Below are 20,139 nucleotides of genomic sequence, written 5' to 3' on the forward strand. Positions count from 1 at the left end.
TTAAAACCCTGTGCTTCCGATGCAGGGGGCACAGGTTCAATCCCTGGTTGGGGAACTGAGATCCCACAGGCTGTGTGGAGTGAAGAAAAAAAAATTAGGAAAATATTTCCGTTTGCTTAGCTTGCTGCTCACGGCAAAGTACTAGCGGGCAGGGAAAACAGACAATTCACTGTTGCCTTGCATCCTTACCCGTGATGTCCCAGCTGTGGCTCTGCTCATCATCCGTAGTTTATGAATGACAACTCCACCTAGGACGAAGTAATGGGAAGTAGCTGCTGCCGGAGCTCATTTGCCAGAGAGGGATGAGTCACTAAGTGGGCCATCTCCAGGGACCCCTCTCCCCTCGCCTTCCCTCTCCTTGGTTCCTGTGGCCCATTCTTAATAATAACCTAGGGCACTCGGCCCACTTTGCTTTTTTGGCAGAGATGGAAAGAAAGCTTTCCCTTTCCTGTTGATCTCTTCATAGGTGTAGCTTATTGGACTTTTTCTAAGGAAAACAGATGCAAGCAGGAGTGTCCTAGTAATTCACACATGTCAAAATGAACTGTTTAAACATAAACACTAATGAATTTCCAAAACCCAAGTGTTTTATTGTTGTATAGAAATTTTTGTTTTAAAAAATGCATTCATGTTTAATAAAGCGTAGTTTCAGGGTTTATTTATGTTCTGTTCTAGTTCATTTTATTTTTAATAATGCAGTTTCCTAGGCACAAAAGGTTTTGCTTTCTGTGGTTTCAATTACCTGAGGTCAACTGTAGTCTGAAAATATTAAATGAAAAATTCCAGAAAGTAACAACTGATAAGTTTTAAATTGCATGACGTTGTCAGCGTGTGATGAAAGCTCGCACCCTCCCACTCCATCCCGCCTAAGACACGGGTTGTCCCCTTGTCCACATGTCCTGCTGTCAGTCACTCAGTCCTGTCCTGCTTATCAGATCGACTGTCCGAATCCCAGCACTGTGTTCACATCGCACTTATTTTACTTAGTGATGACCCAGAGCATAAAAGTAGTGATGTCAGCAATTCAGATGTTCTCTTACTGGGCCTAATGTAGAAGTTAAACCTTATCATAGGGGTGGATGTCCAGGGCAAAAAATAGTATATAAAGGGTTTGATACTATCGATGGTTTCAGACATCCACTGGGAGTCTTGGAACGTATCCCCTGTGGATAAGCAGAGAGTGCTACGTTCCCTTCACTCTGGAAGAAGTTCCTGTTACTCCCCAGTCTGGAGTTTCAAGATGGCCTTTTCTACAGCGTAGCTTCTGGGCTGTAGGACATAGGCTCTATGCCTGGCACAATATCTGCCACGCAGTGGGTGCTGCCTCGATGTTTCGGCAATGCTGCGCAGAAATCAGTGCCGGGCTTTGATAGTCCTAGAGGAGCCTGCCTCTGCCATGGTCTCATCTTCTCTTCCCTGTTCTGGCTGTCTGCAGCATGTGCAGCTGAATGCCAGGAGGGCTTGAGACTCTGGCCAGGTGTTAGAGTCCCTGTCACTCTGGCCTGCAGGCCACCCACTGGCAACCCAGGCACTTATTAGCATGTGTTCTCAACACCGCCCCCTGTTGGCTTGCTCCCTAGAATTCTTTTCTAGAGTCATTTTCATAATATCACAATGACTGCCTAGGGCAGTTCAGTTCAGTTCAGTTCAGTCGCTCAGTCGTGTCCGACTCTCCGCGACCCCATGAATCACAGCACGCCAGGCCTCCCTGTCCATCACCAACTCCCGGAGTACACTCAAACTCATGTCCACAGAGTCGGTGATGCCATCCAGCCATCTCATTCTCCGTCGTCCCCTTCTCCTCCCGCCCCCAACCTTTCCCAGCATCAGAGTCTTTTCCAGTGAGTCAACTCGTCGCATGAGATGGCCAAAGTATTGCAGTTTCAGCTTTAGCATCAGTCCCTCCAATGAACATCCAGGATTGATCTCCTTTAGAATGGACTGGTTGGATCTCCTTGCAGTATAAGGGACTCTCAAGAGTCTTCTCCAACACCACAGTTCAAAAGCATCGATTCTTCGGCGATCAGCTTTCTTCACAGTCCAACTCTCACATCCATACATGACCACGGGAAAAACCATTGCCTTGACTAGACGGACCTTGGTCGGCAAAGTAATGTCTCTGCTTTTTAATATACTATCAAGGTTGGTCATAACTTTCCTTCCAAGGAGCAAGCGTCTTTTAATTTCATGGCTGCAATCAGCATCTGCAGTGATTTTGGAGCCCAAAAAAACAAAGTCTGACACTGTTTCCACTGTTTTTCCATCTATTTCCCATGAAGTGATGGGACCAGATGCCATGATCTTTGTTTTCTGAATGTTGAGCTTCAAGCCAACCTTTTCACTCTCCTCTTTCACTTTCATCAAGAGGCTTTTGAGTTCCTCTTCACTTTCTGCCATAAGGGTAGTGTCATCTGCATATCTGAGGTTATTGATATTTCTCCCAGCAATCTTGATTCCAGCTTGTGCTTCTTCCAGCCCAGCGTTCCTCATGATGTACTCTGCATATAAGTTAAATAAGCAAGGTGACAATATACAACCTTGACGCACTCCTTTTCCTATTTGGAACCAGTCTGTTGTTCCATGACCGGTTCTAACTGTTGCTTCCTGACCTGCATACAGGTTTCTCAAGAGGCAGGTCAGGTGGTCTGGGATTCCCATCTCTTTCAGAATGTTCCACAGTTTATTGTGATCCACACAGTCAAAGGCTTTGGCATAGTCAATGAAGCAGAAATAGATGTTTTTCTGAAACTCTCTTGCTTTCTCCATGATCCAGCGGATGTTGGCAATTTGATCTCTGGTGCCTCTGCCTTTTCTAAAACCTGCTTGAACATCTGGGAGTTCACGGTTTACATACTGCTGAAGCCTGGCTTGGAGAATTTTGAGCATGACTTTACTAGCGTGTGAGATGAGTGCAATTGTGCGGTAGTTTGAGCATTCTTTGGCATTGCCTTTCTTTGGGATTGGAATGAAGACTGACCTCTTCCAGTCCTGTGGCCACTGCTGAGTTTTCCAAATCTGCTGGCATATTGAGTGCAGCACTTTCACAGCATCATCTTTCAAGACTTGAAATAGCTCAACTGGAATTCCATCACCACCACTAGCTTTGTTCGTAGTGATGCTTTCTAAGGCCCACTTGACTTCACATTCCAAGATGTCTGGCTCTAGGTCAGTGATCACATTATCGTGACTATCTTGGTCGTGAAGATCTTTTTTGTACAGTTCTTCTGTGTATTCCTGCCACCTCTTCTTAATATCTTCTGCTTCTGTTAGGTCCATACCATTTCTGTCCTTTATCGAGCTCATCTTTGCATGAAAAGTTCCCTTGGAATCTCTAATTTTCTTGAAGAGGTCTCTTGTTTTTCCTTTTCTGTTGTTTTCCTCTATTTCTTTGCATTGATCACTGAGGAAGGCTTTCTTATCTCTCCTTGCTATTCTTTGGAACTCTGCATTCAGATGCTTATATCTTTCCTTTTCTCCTTTGCTTTTCGCCTCTCTTCTTTTTACAGCTATTTGTAAGGCCTCCTCAGACAGCCATTTCGCTCTTTTGCATTTCTTTTCCATGGGGATGGTCTTGGTCCCTGTCTCCTGTATAATGTCACGAACCTCCGTCCAGAGTTCATCAGGCACTCTATCAATCAGATCCAGTCCCTTAAATCTATTTCTCACTTCCACTGCATAATCATAAGGGATTTGATTGAGGTCATATCTGAATGGTCTAGTGGTTTTCCCTACTTTCTTCAATTTAAGTCTGAACTTCGCAATAAGGAGTTCATGATCCGAGCCACAGTCAGCTCCTGGTCTTGTTTTCGCTAACTGTATACAGCTTCTCCATCTTTGGTTGCAAAGAATATAATCAATCTGATTTCGGTGTTGACCATCTGGTGATGTCCATGTGTAGAGTCTTCTCTTGTGTTGTTGGAAGAGGGTGTTTGCTATGACCAGTGCATTCTCTTGACAAAACTCTATTAGCCTTTGCCCTGCTTCATTCCGTGCTCCAAGGCCAAATTTGCCTGTTACTCCAGGTGTTTCTTGACTTCCTACTTTTGCATTCCAGTCCCCTATAATGAAAAGGACATCTTTTTTGGGTGTTAGTTCTAAAAGGTCTTGTAGGTCTTCATAGAACCGATTAACTTCGGCTTCTTCAGCATTACTGGTTGGGGCATAGGCCTGGATTACTGTAATATTGAATGGTTTGCCTTGGAAACGAACAGAAATCATCCTGTCATTTTTAAGATTGCATCCAAGTACTGCGTTTCGGACTCTTTTGTTGACCATGATGGCTACTCCATTTCTTCTAAGGGATTCCTGCCCACAGTAGTAGATATAATGGTCATCCGAGTTAAATTCACCCATTCCAGTCCATTTTAGTTCACTGATTCCTAGAATGTCGACATTCACTCTTGCCATCTCCTGTTTGACCACTTCCAATTTGCCTTGATTCATGGACCTAACATTCCAGGTTCCTATGCAATATTGCTCTTTACAGCACCGGACCTTGTTTCTATCATTGGTCACATCCACAACTGGGTATTGGTTTTGCTTTTGCTCCATCCCTTTATTCCTTCTATAGTTACTTCTCCACTGAGCTCCAGTAGCATACTGGGCACCTACCGACCTGGGGAATTCCTCATTCAGTATCCTATCATTTTGCCCTTTGTTACCGTTCACGGGGTTCTCAAGGCAAGTATACTGAAGTGGTTTGCCATTCCCTTCTCCAGGGGACCACATTCGGCTGTGGTCCATGTGATTAGATCAGCTAGTTTCCTGTGATTATGATTTCAGTTTGTCCGCCTAGGGCAAGTGTTTATAAATAGTTGAATTAAATTTAAAATAGAGTCACTGTCTTCTAATAAATACAGAAGTGTGTAATGAGGGCACTAACGACATCCTCTCTGTCAGGACCTGGCCACTCGTTTGCTTTATAGAGCATCTAGACATAGCTCACATCATTTCCAAGGCCCTTTTATTTTTTTTTATTTTGTCCTAGTATTGAAATTATATTAGGATAGAAACCCTAATTAGGGAGTCAAACTTATTCTTGAGACAGAGGGCATTATTTGAACAAGTATTTTAATCTTTTCTGACAAATTCTTACGGACTTTTCCATTGTCTTTCTTGTCTTTCACCCCCATTTGCAGGTTTGTGTGCAGCTTGGTGTATTATGGCCTCACCCTGAGTGCAGGTGATCTAGGTGGAAACATTTATGCCAACTTAGCCCTGTCTGGCCTCATAGAGATTCCATCTTACCCTATCTGCATCTACTTGATTAACCAAAGATGGTGAGTATGAGTGGACATGAAATGTACTGTGTAGAGGACACGTACACTAACGTGCATAAACACCTAAATATTACTGTCTGTATCCATATGCATATCTGCTAAGTATTCCACGGTGATTAGAATTCTTTTCAGACCAAACACAGTGAGAATTCATTTTTTAGTGCATTATTCTTTGGCTTTCAAGTTTATGAGTTATTGTGTAGATTTTTTTTTTAATTGAAGTATAATTGACTTACAGTGTTGTGTTAGTTTTTGGTGTATAGCAAAGCAACTCAGTTATACATATATATATATTCTTTTTCATAACTTTTTCCATTATAATTTATTACAAGATATTGAATATAGTTCCATGTGACATACAGTAGTGAAAGGTTGTTGCTGAGCTGTGAAAGACACCAGGATTCTTGGCCTCTGAAGGAGAGGAATTCAGTCTGGGGCCAGTGACAAGGCTTGATCGCTCAGAGCTTTTGTGTGATAAAGTTTTATTAAAGTATAAAAGAGATAAAGCTTCTGACATAGACATCAGAAAGGGGCAGAAAGAGTGCCCCACCTGCCCCTTAGCAATATGTTATATCCCTGTCAGCAGGCTGCTAATTAGAGAAAGGAAATGTCTCAAAACTCAGAGGGGCACCAGGTCCCTCACCCACAACATGCATTTTGAGATAACATTGGCACAAAGTGAGTCCGTTCAGTTCAGTCCCTCAGTCGTGTCCGACTCTTTGTGACCCCATGGACTGCAGCATGCCAGGCTTCCCTGTCCATCACCAACTCCCAGAGGTTACTCTCATTCATGTTCATAGAGTCGGTGATGCCATCCAACCATCTCATCCTCTGTTGTCCCCTTCTCCTCCTGTCTTCAACTTTGCCCAGCATCAGGGTCTTTTCCAGTGAGTCAGCTCTTTGCATCAGGTAGCCAAATTATTGGAGTTTCAGCTTCAGCATCAGTCCTTCCAATGAATATTCAGGACTGATTTCCTTTAGGATTGATTGGTTTGATCTCCTTGCTATCCAAGGGACTCTCAAGAGTTTTCTCCAACACCACAGTTCAAAAGCATCAATTCTTTGGCACTCAGCTTACTTTATACTCCAACTCTCACATCCATACATGACTACTGAAAAACCATATCTTTGACTAGATGGACCTTTGTTGGTAAAGTAATGTCTCTGCTTTTTAATATGCTGCCTAGGTTGGTCATAGCTTTTCTTCCAGGGAGCAAGTGTCTTTTAATTTCATGGCTGCAGTCACCAGCTGCAGTGATTTTGGAGCCTAGAAAAATAAAGTCTGACACTGTTTCCACTGTTTCCCCATCTATTTGCCACAAAGTGATGGGACCAGATGCCATGCTCTTAGTTTTCTGAATGTTGAGTTTTAAGCCCGCATTTTCACTCTCCTCTTTCACTTTCATCAAGAGGCTCTTTAGTTCTTCTTTGCTTTCTGCTATAAGGGTGGGGCCATCTGCATATCTGAGATTATTGATATTTCTCCTGGCAATCTTGATTCCAGCTTGTGCTTCATCTAGCCTGGCATTTCGCATGATGTACTCTGCATATAAGTTAAATAAGCACAATATACAGTGACAATATACAGCTTTGATGTACTCCTTTCCTGGTTTGGAACCAGTCTGTTCCATGTCTAGTTCTAACCGTCGCTTCTCTACCTGCATACAGATTTCTCAGGAGGCAGGTCAGGTGGTCTGGTGTTCCCATATCTTCAAGAGTTTTCCACAGTTTGTTGTGATTATTGTAGTCAATAAAGCAGAAGTAGATGTTTTTCTGACACACTGAAAGATGAACTCCTCAGGTTGGTAGGTGCCCAGTATGCTACTGGAGATCAGTGGAAAAATAACTCCAGAAAGAATGAAGAGACAGAACCAAAGCAAAAACAACACCCAGTTATGGATGTGACTGGTGATGGAATTAAAGTCCGATGCTTTAAAGAGCAATATTGCATAGGAACCTGGAATCTTAGGTCCATGAATCAAGGCAAATTGGAAGTGATCAAACAGGAGATGGCAGACTGGACATTGACATTTTAAGAATCGGTGAACTTAAATGGACTGGAATGGGGGAACTTAATTCAGATGACCATGATGTCTACTACTGTGAGCAAGAATCTCTTGGAAGAAATGGAGTAGCCATCATAGTCAACAAGAGTCCAAAATGCAGTACTTGGATGCAGTCTCAAAAATGACAGAATAATGATCTCTGTTCGTTTCCAAGGCAAACCATTCTGTATCACAGTAATACAAGTCTGTGCCCCAGCCAGTAATGCTGAAGAAGCTGAAGTTGATGGTTCTATGAAGACCTACAAGACCTTTTAGAACTAACACCCCCAAAAAAATGTCCTTTTCATTATAGAGGACTGGAATGCAAAAATAGGAAGTCAAGAAACACCTGGAGCAACAGGCAAATTTGGCCTTGGAGTACAAAACAAAGCAGGTCAAAGGCTAACAGAGTTTTGCCAAGAGAATGCACTGGTCATAGCAAACACCCTCTTCCAACAACACAAGAGAAGTCTCTACACATGGACATCACCAGATGTCAATACTGAAATCAGATTGAGTATATTCTTTGCAGCCAAAGATGGAGAAGCTCTACACAGTCAGTCAAAACAAGACTAGGTGCTGACAGTGGCTCAGATCATGAACTCCTGATTGCCAAATTCAAACTGAAATTGAAGAGAGTAGGGAAAACCACTAGACCATTCAGGTATGACCTAAATCAAATCCCTTACGATTATATAGTGGAAGTGACAAGTAGATTCAAGGGATTAGATCTGATAGAGTGCCTGAAGAACTATGGATGGAGGTTTGTGACATTGTAGAGGAGGCAGTGATCAAGACCATCCCCAAGAAAAAGAAATGCAAAAAGGCAAAATGGTTGTCTGAGGAGGCCTTACAAATAGCTGAGAAGAGAAGCTAAAGGCAAAAGAGAAAAGGAAAAATATACCCATTTGAACACAGAATTCCAAAGAATAGCAAGGAAAGATAAGAAAGCTTTCCACAGTGATCAGTGCAAAAAATAGAGGAAAACAATAGAATGGGAAAGATTAGGGATCTCTTCAAGAAAATTAGAGATACCAAGCGAACATTTCATGCAAAGATGGGCACAATAAAGGACAGAAATGGTATGGACCTAATAGAAGCAGAAGATATTAAGAGGTAGCAACAATACACAGAAGAACTATACAAAAAAGATCTTCACGACCCAGATAACCACGATGGTGTGATCACTCACCTAGAGCCAGACATCCTGGAATGCACAGTCAAGTGGGCCTTAGGAAGCATCACCATGAACAAAGCTAGTGGAGGTGATGGAATTCCAGTTGAGCTATTTCAAATCCTAAAAGATGATGCTGTGAAAGTGCTGCACTCAATATGCCAGCAAATTTGGAAAACTCAGCAGTGGCCACAGGACTAGAAAAGGTCAGTTTCATCCCAATTCCAAAGAAGGGCAACGCCAAAGAATAAACTACCACACAATTGCACTCATCTCACACGCTAGTAAAGTAATGCTTAAAATTCTCCAAGCCAGGCTTCAACAGTATGTGAACCATGAACTTCAAGCTAGATTTAGAAAAGGCAGAGGAACCCCGAGATCAAATTGCCAACATCTGCTGGATCATCGAAAAAGTAAGAAAGTTCCAGAAAAACATCTACTTCTGCTTTATTGACTACGCCAAGGTGAATCATCCCGTGCCATAAAATGATTGATATGAATCTTGAAGAAAGGCAGGTTTCCAAGCAAATATATAGTTTCATTAACATAGATGAGGAGAATAACTGTATGAGTAAAGAATACTGGTTTGTTGAGCCCTTTTCAGTTCTGAATCTTAAGCAGGACTTGAAGAAAGACAGAGTCTAGGGTGAATACATAGTTCATTAACATAGCTTCAGAAAAACATTTACATAAGAAAAACGCATAGGTTAGCTCAAGGTTTGAGAAAAGTTAAGTTCAGGTGGAACCAGGTGTCATCATGGCAACACAGAATTTTAAGAGAAACCTCCTTTTACTTTTGTATAGAGAAGGGAGAAAATCTGAGACTTTTAGTTTGTTTCCTCCTACCACTTGAGAGAGAGATAAAAACGTCTGACACTCGCAGCCTATTTCCTCCATTTGGAGACCCCCTAGCCCTCCTGCCTGTTACCCTCTCAGTAGGACCTTGTTGTTGATCTATTTTATATATAGTAGTTTATGTCTGCCAATCTCAAACTCCTCTAATTTATCTCTCCCCAGCCTTCCCCTTTGGAAACCGTGTTTGTCCTCTGTGTCTGTGTTTTGTGGATAAGTTCATTTGTGTCATATTATAAATGCCACATGTAAGTAATACCATGATATTTGTCTTTCTCTAAGTAACTGGCTTCACTTAGTATGATAATATCTAGGTTCATGTTTTATAAATAAGTTCATTTATATCATATTTTAGATTCCAGATATAAGTGATATCATGACATTTGTCTTTCTCTAAGTGACTTTACAGTCAGAACTGTACATGGAACAACAGGCTGGTTCCAAATAGGAAAAGGAGTACGTCAAGGCTGTATATTGTCACCTTGCTTATTTAACTTATATGCTGAGTACATCATGAGGAACGCTGGGCTGGAGGAAGCACAAGCTGGAATCAAGATTGCTGGGAGAAATATCAATAACCTCAGATATGCAGATGACACTACCCTTATGGCAGAAAGTGAAGAGGAACTCAAAAGCCTCTTGATGAAAGTGAAAGAGGAGAGTGAAAAGGTTGGCTTGAAGCTCAACATTCAGAAAACAAAGATCATGGCATCTGGTCCCATCACTTCCTGGGAAATAGATGGAAAAACAGTGGAAACAGTGTCAGACTTTATTTTTTTGGGCTCCAAAATTACTGCAGATGCTGATTGCAGCCATGAAATTAAAAGACACTTACTCCTTAAAAGGAAAGTTATGCTCAACCTTGATAGTATATTAAAAAGCAGAGACATTACTTTGCCAACCAAGGTCCATCTAGTCAAGGCTATGGTTTTTCCTGTGGTCACGTATGGATGTGAGAGTTGGACTGTGAAGAAAGCTGATCGCCGAAGAATTGATGCTTTTGAACTGTGGTGCTGGAGAAGACTCTTGAGAGTCCCTTGTACTACAAGGAGATCCAACCAGTCCATTCTAAAGGAGATCAGTCCTGGGTGTTCATTGGAAGGACTGATGCTAAAGCTGAAACTGCAATACTTTGGACACCTCATGCGATGAGTTGACTCACTGGAAAAGACTCTGATGCTGGGAAAGGTTGGAGGTGGGAGGAGAAGGGGACGACAGAGAATGAGATGGCTGGATGGCATCACCGACTCTGTGGACATGAGTTTGAGTGTAGTCCGGGAGTTGGTGATGGACAGGGAGGCCTGGCGTGCTGTGATTCATGGGGTCGCGGAGAGTCGGACACGACTGAGTGACTGAACTGAACTGAAGCGACTTTACTTCACTTAGTATGGTAATCTCTAGGTTCATCCATGTTGTTGCAAATGGCATTATTGCACTCTTTTTTGTGCCTGAGTAGCATTCCATTGTATTTATGTAGCACATCTTTATCCACTCATCTGTTGATGGACATTTAGATTCCTTCCATGTCTTACCAGTTGTAAATGGTGCTTCTGTGAACATTGGAGTGCAGGGTATCTTTTCTGTTTTTCTCCGGATTTATGCCCAGGAATGGGATTGCTGGATCATATGGTAGCTCTATTTTTACCTTTTTAAGGAACCTCTGAAGGGAAGTTATGACCAACCTAGATAGTATATTAAAAAGCAGAGACATTACTTTGCCAACAAAGGTCTGTCTAGTCAAGGCTATGGTTTTTCCAGTGGTCATGTATGGATGCGAGAGCTGGACTGTGAAGAAAGCTGATCACCGAAGAATTGATGCTTTTGAACTGTGGTGCTGGAGAAGACTCTTGAGGGTCCCTTGGACTGCAAGGAGATCCAACCAGTCCATTCTAAAGGAGATCAATCCTGGGTGTTCATTGGAAGGACTGATGCTAAAGCTGAAACTCCAATACTTTGGCCACCTCATGTGACAAGTTGACTCACTGGAAAAGACTCTGATGCTGGGAGGGATTGAGGGTGGGAGGAGAAGGGGACGACAGAGAATGAGATGGCTGGATGGCATCACCAGCTCGATGGACATGAGTTTGAGTGAACTTTGGGAGTTGGTGATGGACAGGAGGCCTGGTGTGCTGTGATTCATGGGGTCGCGGAGAGTCAGACACAATTGAGCAACTGAACTGAAACTGAACTGATACTGTTCTCCATAGCGTCTATACCAACTTACATTCCCACCAGTAGTGCGGAGGGTTCCCTTTATTCCACATCCTCTCCAGCATTTATTGTTTGTTGAGTTTAAACGAGGAACATTCTGACTGGTGGGAGGTGATATCTTGTAGTTTTTATTTGCATTTCTCTAATAATTAGCAATGTTGGGCATCTTTTCCTATGCTGATTGGCGATCCTCATGTCTTCTTTGGAGAAATGTCTATTTAGGTCTTCATAGATTTTTAATCCAATATTTAAAAGATGTTACCACCCGACTTTTTGAGCAGGCTGTGTAATTTGTTCATGCCAACACGTGGGAATATCGGCTCGACACACATAGAACTCCCTGCCCCAGTCAGAATTCCCTGCCCCAGTCATGGTCGTTGAGAAGCTCTCACACAAGACAAAGAACTGGAGGAATGAAAGACTTTTCTTTCCTAAGTCCCACTGGACTTTGTTGATGGGAAGAATAGACCCTACTTTTGCCAGTCATAATCAGTGAGCACAGTTTTGAAATATTTTTTAAAAGTTCTTTTATAGACCACTCATTCCTCAGCTTTCTCAGATTCCTTCTATTACTGAACCCCTGACCAGGGCAGTTGGAAATTGTGAGCTAGAAATCATTTGGCTTATACCATTTCTCATTTTCTAGAAGTCATCATTTTTATAAAAAAAAAAAAACAACAGCATTCCTTTAGCATGCACTGGATGCTGTCATTGTGGGTATTGAGGTCAGCTTATTTTAAAGGGCAGTTTTAGATTTCCATTCAATTGAAGGGCTTTTCTCTGGGGATTGGTCCCAGTTGCCTCTGCTGACCCCTCTCTTCACGACTGAGTGTACTCACATCATGGTCCAAGGGCTGAGCCAGGGAACGTATTCAGAAACCTGTCCCGACATCCTCAGGGGGCCAGACACCCCTCAGGTGTTCTTCCTATTGTAGCTTCCCGTGCCCCCTTCTGAGAACACGTCAAGTGTCACGAGGACATAGTCCATGGGGTGTCCTGTATGTCTTTGAATCCCTAATGCCTGCCTTGAATGATGCCTGTCATTTGAAAGACATTGGATACTGACTCTTAAATTAAGCACAATAACCTGGAGACTAGCATTCTTCTCTGTCCCCCAGCCACCACCACTGGAGTCAGGATTAAAACCTGAAGCAGAGGGAAGGAGCACGACATTGGATGGTCATTGAAAGTCCCCTGGAAAAATTATCGTAAAAGTACCAAGTAACACTGAAGCTCCTCACAGAGGACCTAGCACATTGCCTAGTAAAGGAAGGCGTATGAATGTTCATATCTTTCTTTCAAGTCTAGAGCTGTTATTTGAAATTTATTTCTCCCAACAAAGTGTGCAATCAATTTCACTTAATTCTGATACACTAACAAGAAATTTCCTTCTGTTTGTCTTTTTAAGAGAGAAAGAGGTGTATAAAATTTTAACTGCTTAAGATACAAATAACCAGAAAATGAATAAATGAGCTAAAATTCTCCGTGTTTCAGTTTTCTTCTCTAGAAGATGGAGAACCTTTAAGCACATGTCTTACAGGTTGATTATTAGCATTAAGTAAGATGATAGAGACAGAAAGCATTTCCGATAGTGCTTGGAACGTAGTAAGCACTCACAAAAGTAAATGGGATGATTCTCTGTTTTTGTCCCACACACATCATTTAATCCTGCCGTCCAGCTGGTTTTCCTTTGCTTTGTGACGGTTACTTAAGTCATGTCTTAGTCAGTCACATTTGCTACCCACTCCTTAAGAAAAGATGAACATGTAATAAAAGTGGGGACATTTAAAAAGGAAGGTTGAGGGGTGGAGGAAATGAATGTATAAGTTTCTCTAGGGAGACGTGAACTTCTTTGTTTCATTTAGGTTTGGTCGGAAGAGGACATTGGCAGCATTTCTGTGCCTCGGAGGACTGGCTTGTCTTATTGTCATGTTTCTTCCAGAAAAGAAAGGTATGCCTTTCCAATTTCTACACGGGGATTCTGAACAGCACTTTTATTACAATGAATCTCAATATAGTGGAGAGATTACCATATGCCATGCTTCATTTCTGTGATTGCATATTATTTAGCAATTGTTTGGGGTATAATGGGCCAGATTCTTTCCATTGCCTAAACTATTCTCTGGGTGAATAATGTGCTTAGAGGTGCACTATTAATTCTTTCAGGCGATTAAGCTACCATCTGGGGTGTCTGGACTGCAGTACTGGTGTTGTTAGAGTTGTTTATTTGATGATGATGAGGGCCATTTAGTTCTGCACAGAAGGAAACTCTGTCCAAGGCTGCAGATTGCCCTCCTTGGTCCAGCCAATCACGAGACTGGAGATGAGAGGCACTGGTCCTCCACGGTGGTTTTGGCACCCCTCAGCGTCTCCATCAGTACTTCCAAGGCACCCTGATAATAGCAAGAGCAGAATAAGAATAATATTGGTAATGATTGACCTTCTCTCAGTCTTTTGTAAAGTGTGAATAAAACATCCTTAGGAAATGTCGCTATTTTTATATTTGTCATGTTGCTATGTAAACACAGCTTTGAAGAAAAGTCCCTTTGGCATTCATTTCTAACGTGATTTCTGCCCTTCTGTAGCAGCACTATAGATAATGCTGTTTCTCAGTTTCTTTTCTGCAGTAGCACACCTGAGGCATGCCCTCTATTGCATCAAGAACTGTGGTTTTTTTAGCAGTGATTTTCAAAGATAAGAAATAGGTCATAATGAACTCTCTGCTTCTGGGGCATAGGGTACAATGAAAACCCTGTTTTAGAGGCTTTTAAATTTTGTTAGGACTCCATCATGGAGCTTGTTCTTTAGGTGAGAATCATTGTGAAATGGTTTAACATAAAATTTTTTAAGGGGGTGCTAAGCTGGGCAGCTTATAGGGTCTTAGTTAACCAACCAGGAATTGAACTCAGGCCCAGCAGGTTGGGATTCCCCAATGGTTCGGTGGTAAAGAGTCTGCCTGCAATGCAGGAGCCACAGGAGACTTGGGTTCGATCCCTGGGTCGGGAAGATCCCATGAGGAAGGGCATGGCATCCCACTCCAGTATTTTTTCCTGGAGAATCCTATGGACAGAAGAGCCTGGAGGGCTACAGTCCATAGGGTTGCAAAGAGTCGGACACGACCGAAGAGACTTAGTATACAAGCTCCAACAGTGAAAGCTCTGAGTCCTAACCACTGGACTGCCAGGGAACTCTCTAGCATTAACTTTTTTGTCTGGTTGTTGCTTGAAAGTATTTTATTTTTAAAAAACGTTTTATTTTATATTGGAGTATAACTAACTAACAAAGTTGTGATAGTTTGAGGTGGACAACAACGGTATTCAGCCATACATACACATCTATCCATTCTCCCCAAACTCCCCTCCCATCCAGGCTTACCCTAGCATACAGTTTTGATAACAGCTAGAAATGCAGCTGAAGCATTCATTTCCTGTCAGAGCACATCATGTGTTAAGTGCTGCTCTGGTGATGGCTTCTCTTCGAGGGTCACTGAGGACGCCACGGCCACGTGTCCTCGTTCTGCAGCTTCCAGTATACCTGCTGTGCTGTAGGCTGCTGCCTGAGTTTCTGTGCCTTAAACCAGACCACTGTTGGTTCTAGTTAGGATTTTACTCAGCATTTAGAGCAGCCTTATAGTAGACACTGATGGGCTTCACATCATTGCAGTTTTCAGTTCAACAGATTCTGCATTTCATGGACTACCTGGAAATTCAGGTGTTTTCCACCTGTAATCATCTCTTAGACAAACTTTTTCTTGTTACTCTATAAAGGCATCTATAAGCTGCCACACCTTAGGCAAGCCTGGCTATTTCATGTCTTTTCTCTCTCCCACATATCTGAATTCCAGGTAACCCACACAGTGGGACTCTGTACAGAGCTCTTTCTACACAGAGCCAAAGGGAATGCAGATCTGTGGTCTCTGGGCTAGACTGGCCATCACTGTCTGCTCACTTCCTCTCTGTCCTAAGGGAGCCACTGAGCCCCTCACGGCTCGTGCCCTTGGTGGACGCTGAGTAACATAGCACAGCAGAGTCTCACACACCTGTGCCCCAGGAATAGGATGCCTCTGACATACTTAGAAAAGTGGATGTTGTCTATTTTTGAAGATTTCCAGAGAAAGACATTCCGTAATGTTCCTTAGCAAATTGTCTATATTTTTAATAGCCATTGCAGTGTTAGAATGAGCCTTTTCCACTACAGCTGAGCCCGTTTCCTTTCATTTTATTCATCACTAGAGATAGTGAACATATGGTCACCCCTTTTTTTTTGCATAATCCTTTCTGTCTTTGCAGGGAGTCATCTAAGCTATTCCTGAGTCTTCTCTGCTTTGAGCTAAAAATATTTGTTCTTTAAACTTTCTTTGAACCTTTCATATTTACTCTTTAAAATATTCTGATGGCTTTCTTTTAAAGATCAGTTTTTTTCAAAGGGCTGAGGTTTAGGCTACCTGTTATGAAAGTTCCAGTAAATGTATATGAAGAAAGAGACCTGGCCATTCAAAAACTTCTGTTAACATCTTTTGTGTGAGCTTGGTGACCACTCACTTTCTTACTGCTTTTCTGCTCATTTGCCCTCACTTTTCCTTATCAAGCATACATTCACTCCTTCCTTTCTGCCAACTTAGGTGGCCCTCTACCTCCCAGCTCTTTTTTAGCCTCTGCGTATGATCGTGGCGCTCAGTGTCTGAGGCACAGACATAGGTGTGCCTCTAGAAGAGACAGCCAGTAAGCTAGAAAATAGATTGCTTGGCGTTCCTTAGCCTGTGTTCTGTTCAGTACCTATTTGCACCCTGGTTGGCTTCTAAGTAGATGTTCTCCCCTGGGGGCAGTGTTACCAAGTAGTCACTCATTTATTCCACAGATTTTGTCATTTATTTTACCTGATCTCTATCCTTGATTAAGGGCTTCCCTGGTGGCTCAGACAGTAAAGAATCTGCCTGTCAAGCAGGAGCCGAATTGAGAAGATGGATAGTAAAGTTTGGGAAGGCCAATATAGCTGGAATTTTCTGGGCAAAATCCTGGAGAGGAGGAAGATCTATTTAGGGAGAACCCCAGAGATCCGCAGAAGATCTCTGAGCCCTTGGCTGCTTTCCGATCTGGCATGTATTTGAGGAAGCTCCTGAGGCTGAAACAGAAAGGAACAAGTAGAACAAATCTTGGAACGTAGGGCCACGCCTGGTTTGTGTTCTCTTTAGCCAAATGTGGAGCATTGGGTAGACTTCCTGGGTCAAAGTAACCCTACATTATAGGCTATTCTGCTATAGCAGAGCCTGCTCTAAGTGCTTAAAACACTCAGAGGATAAGGTGATTCCAAGTCACTTAACTACTTTCTAGGAAGCAGAGCATCAATATGTAAAGGAATATGACATAATCTGGCACTTAACAGTGTAACATTCATAACCTATGGCATCAGTCAGTGTTACCAGGTGTTCAAATAAGCAGGAAAGTATCTCCCACAACAAGGGGAAATGTCAGTAGAAACAGAACCAAAAAATGGCACAGATAATAGGATGAGGAGGCAGGAACCTTAAAACAGCCATTACAAATGTATGCCATTTGTTTACAAAGACAGAAGAAAGCATGATCATAATGGGCAGAGAAATAGAAGGTAGAAAAAGAGGCATACGTTACATCTAGAGATGAAACATACATTATATGAAAATAAAAGCAGTGACTGAGATGAAAAACAGACAAAGATGAATGAGGAGGGGACTTCCCTGGTGGTCCAGCAGTCAGGAGTCCGCCTGCCAGTGCGGGGGACACAGGTTCAATTCCCTGGTCTGGGAAGTTCCCACATGCTGCAGAACAACTCAGCCCATGCACCACGACCGCTGAGCCCGTGAGCTGCAACTGCTGAAGCCCACACACCTAGAGCCTGTGCTCTGCAGCCAGAGAAGCCACCACAATGAGAAGCCTGCTCACCACAACCAGAGAGAGCCCAAGTACAGCAGTGAGGACCCAGTGCAGCCAAAAGTAAATTAGTTAAATTTTTTAAAAAATCAGTGAGGAAGACATAGCAGAACACACTCCAGGATGAAACAAACAAAAGTTATAGGACAACACCAAACCCAACATGTATGCAGTTGGAATCTGAGAAGGAGAAAGTTAAAAAAAAAAAAAAAAGATACTTGCAAAAATTATGGTCGACTGCTTTCCAGATTTGATGAGAACTATAAATGCTTAATGAAAAAGTGGTCAGTTCATCAGAAAGATGTTACAGTCCTGATTGTGTGTGCATCTGATAACAGAATCAAAGTTCAGGAAGCAAAATGGACAGAACTGGGAGGAGAAATAGACAAATCCAACCTTGTAATTGGATATTTATGACTCAATGACTGATAGAAAAAGTAGACAGAAAAGAATTAGCATGTTGAGACTTAAACCGCCAACATGAACTAATTGACATTTATCAAGCACACATCCCTAAAACGGCAGCATATGCATTCTGTCTGGAACGTGCACCTAGAACACGTACCAAGAGACTGTGCTCTGGGCCATGAAACATGTTTCAACAAATTTAAAAGGATTGAACAAAATGAATTATTTGACCAAAGGGGAATTAAACTAGAAGTCAGCAGTAGAAAGATATAAGGAAATCGTCAAATCCTGGATTTAAAAACCATTCTTCAAAAAAAAACATGGGTCAAAGAAGCAATCAGAAAGGAAATTAGAACATATTTTAAAATAAACAATCAAAGTGCAGTGTATCACATTTGTGGGATGCAGTAACGCAGTGTTTGGAGGGAAATTAGTGTAGTTAAAAAATGTATCAGAGGGGACTTCCCTCATGGTCCAGTGGTTAAGAATCTGCCCGCCAATGCAGAAGTCGTGGGATCAATCCCTGGTTCAAGAGGATCCCACACTCTGTGGGTCTACTAAGCCCGTGTGCCACAACTGACTAAAGCCTGGCGTGCCTAGAGCCCATGCTCCAAACAAGAGTTACCCGTCTCACTGCAACTAGGGAAAGTGCACGTGCAGCAGCAAAGACCCAGTACAGCCAAAAATAACAAACTTTTTAAAAGGAAGTTTTCAAATCAGTTATCTAAGCATCTCCCTTAAGAAAATAGAAGGCAAATTGGAAAAAAAAAAAAGACTGACAAACACAAAGAAAGCAAAAGGAAAGAAATAATAAATGTAAAAGTAAAAATCAATAAAATATAAACAGGAGGATAACAGAGAAAAACCAATGAAAACCAAAAGCTGGTTTTTTGAGATCAATAAAATCAATAAACCTCTAGCTAAACATCTATTTCTGCTTCGTTGACTATGCCAAAGCCTTTGACTGTGTGGATCACAATAAACTGTGGAAAATTCTGAAAGAGATGGGAACACCAGACCACCTGACCTGCCTCTTGAGAAACCTGTATACAGGTCAGGAAGCAACAGTTAGAACTGGCCATGGAACAACAGACTGGTTCCAAATAGGAAAAAGAGTATGTCAAGGCTGTATATTGTCACCCTGCTTATTTAACTTATATGCAGAGTACATCATGAGAAACGCTGGGCTGGAGGAAGCACAAGCTGGCATCAAGATTGCCTTGAGACATATCAATAACCTCAGATATGCAGATAACACCACCTTTATGGCAGAAAGTGAAGAAGAACTAAAGAGCCTCTTGATGAAAGTGAAAGAGAAGAGTGAAAAAGTTGGCTGAAAGCTCAACATTCAGAAAATTAAGATCATGGCATCCGGTCCCACCACTTCATGGGAAATAGATGGGGAAACAGTGGCTGACTATTTTTCTTGGCTCCAAAATCACTGCAGATAGTGACTGCAGCCATGAAATTAAAAGACGCTTGCTCCTTGGAAGGAAATTTATGACCAACCTAGACAGCATATTGAAAAGCAGAGACATTACTTTGCCAACAAAGGTCCATCTAGTCAAGACTGGGGTTTTTCCATTGGTCATGTATGGATGTGAGAGTTGGACTATAAAGAAAGCTGAGCCCCAAAGAATTGATGCTTTTGAACTGTGGTGTTGGAGAAGACTCTTGAGAGTCCCTTGGACAGCAAGGAGATCCAACCAGTCCATTCTAAAGGAAATCAGTCCTGGGTGTTCATTGGAAGGACTGATGTTGAGGCTGAAGCTCCAATACTTTGGCCACCTGATGCAAAGAGCTGACTCATTTGAAAAGACCCTATTGCTAGGAAAGGTTGAGGGAAGGAGGAGAAGGGGATGATGGAGGATGAGATGGTTGGATGGCATCACTGACACGATGGACATGGGTTTGGGTGGACTTCGGGAGTTGATGATAGGGAGGCCTGGCGTGCTACGGTTCATGGGGTCGCAAAGAGTCGGACATGACTGAGTGACTGAACTGAACTGAAACTAGAAAAAGAAAGAGGACACAAATTACCAATATCAGGAATGAAAGAGGGGCATCACTGAAGAAATTGTAGGCTTTTTATAAGGAGATATTTTTGGCATAAATTGGCATAAACACTTTTATGCCAATAAGTTTGACTTAGGCAAAATGGATAAATTCCTTGAAAGATACAAACTACCAAATTGTACAGAAACAAAGATAAGCTGAATAGCCACTTTATCCAACAAAGGTATCTAACTGGTAGTTTAAAACGT

The 20,139-nt window shown here is 42.2% G+C and overlaps 1 protein-coding gene across 4 annotated transcripts in view; it reads left to right on the top strand.

The window, feature by feature from the left end:
• SLC22A15 (solute carrier family 22 member 15) overlaps nucleotides 1–20,139 on the top strand; it is a 119,592-nt gene that overhangs the window by 84,502 nt on the left and 14,951 nt on the right. For all 4 annotated transcript variants that reach the window (XR_016037261.1, XM_055402725.2, XM_055402724.2 and 1 more), the window contains 2 exons: nucleotides 5,139–5,279; nucleotides 13,427–13,512. Coding sequence is in view for 3 of the 4 variants with exons in the window: in XM_055402725.2 (XP_055258700.1) it covers nucleotides 5,139–5,279; nucleotides 13,427–13,512 (227 nt within the window). In the remaining variant the exon portion in view is untranslated. The remainder of the gene's footprint in view (nucleotides 1–5,138; nucleotides 5,280–13,426; nucleotides 13,513–20,139) is intronic.

This window comes from Moschus berezovskii, chromosome 4 (genome assembly GCF_049115385.1).
Source record: "Moschus berezovskii isolate FMDL1 chromosome 4, NW_MosBer_1.0, whole genome shotgun sequence".
Lineage (NCBI taxonomy): Eukaryota > Metazoa > Chordata > Mammalia > Artiodactyla > Moschidae > Moschus > Moschus berezovskii.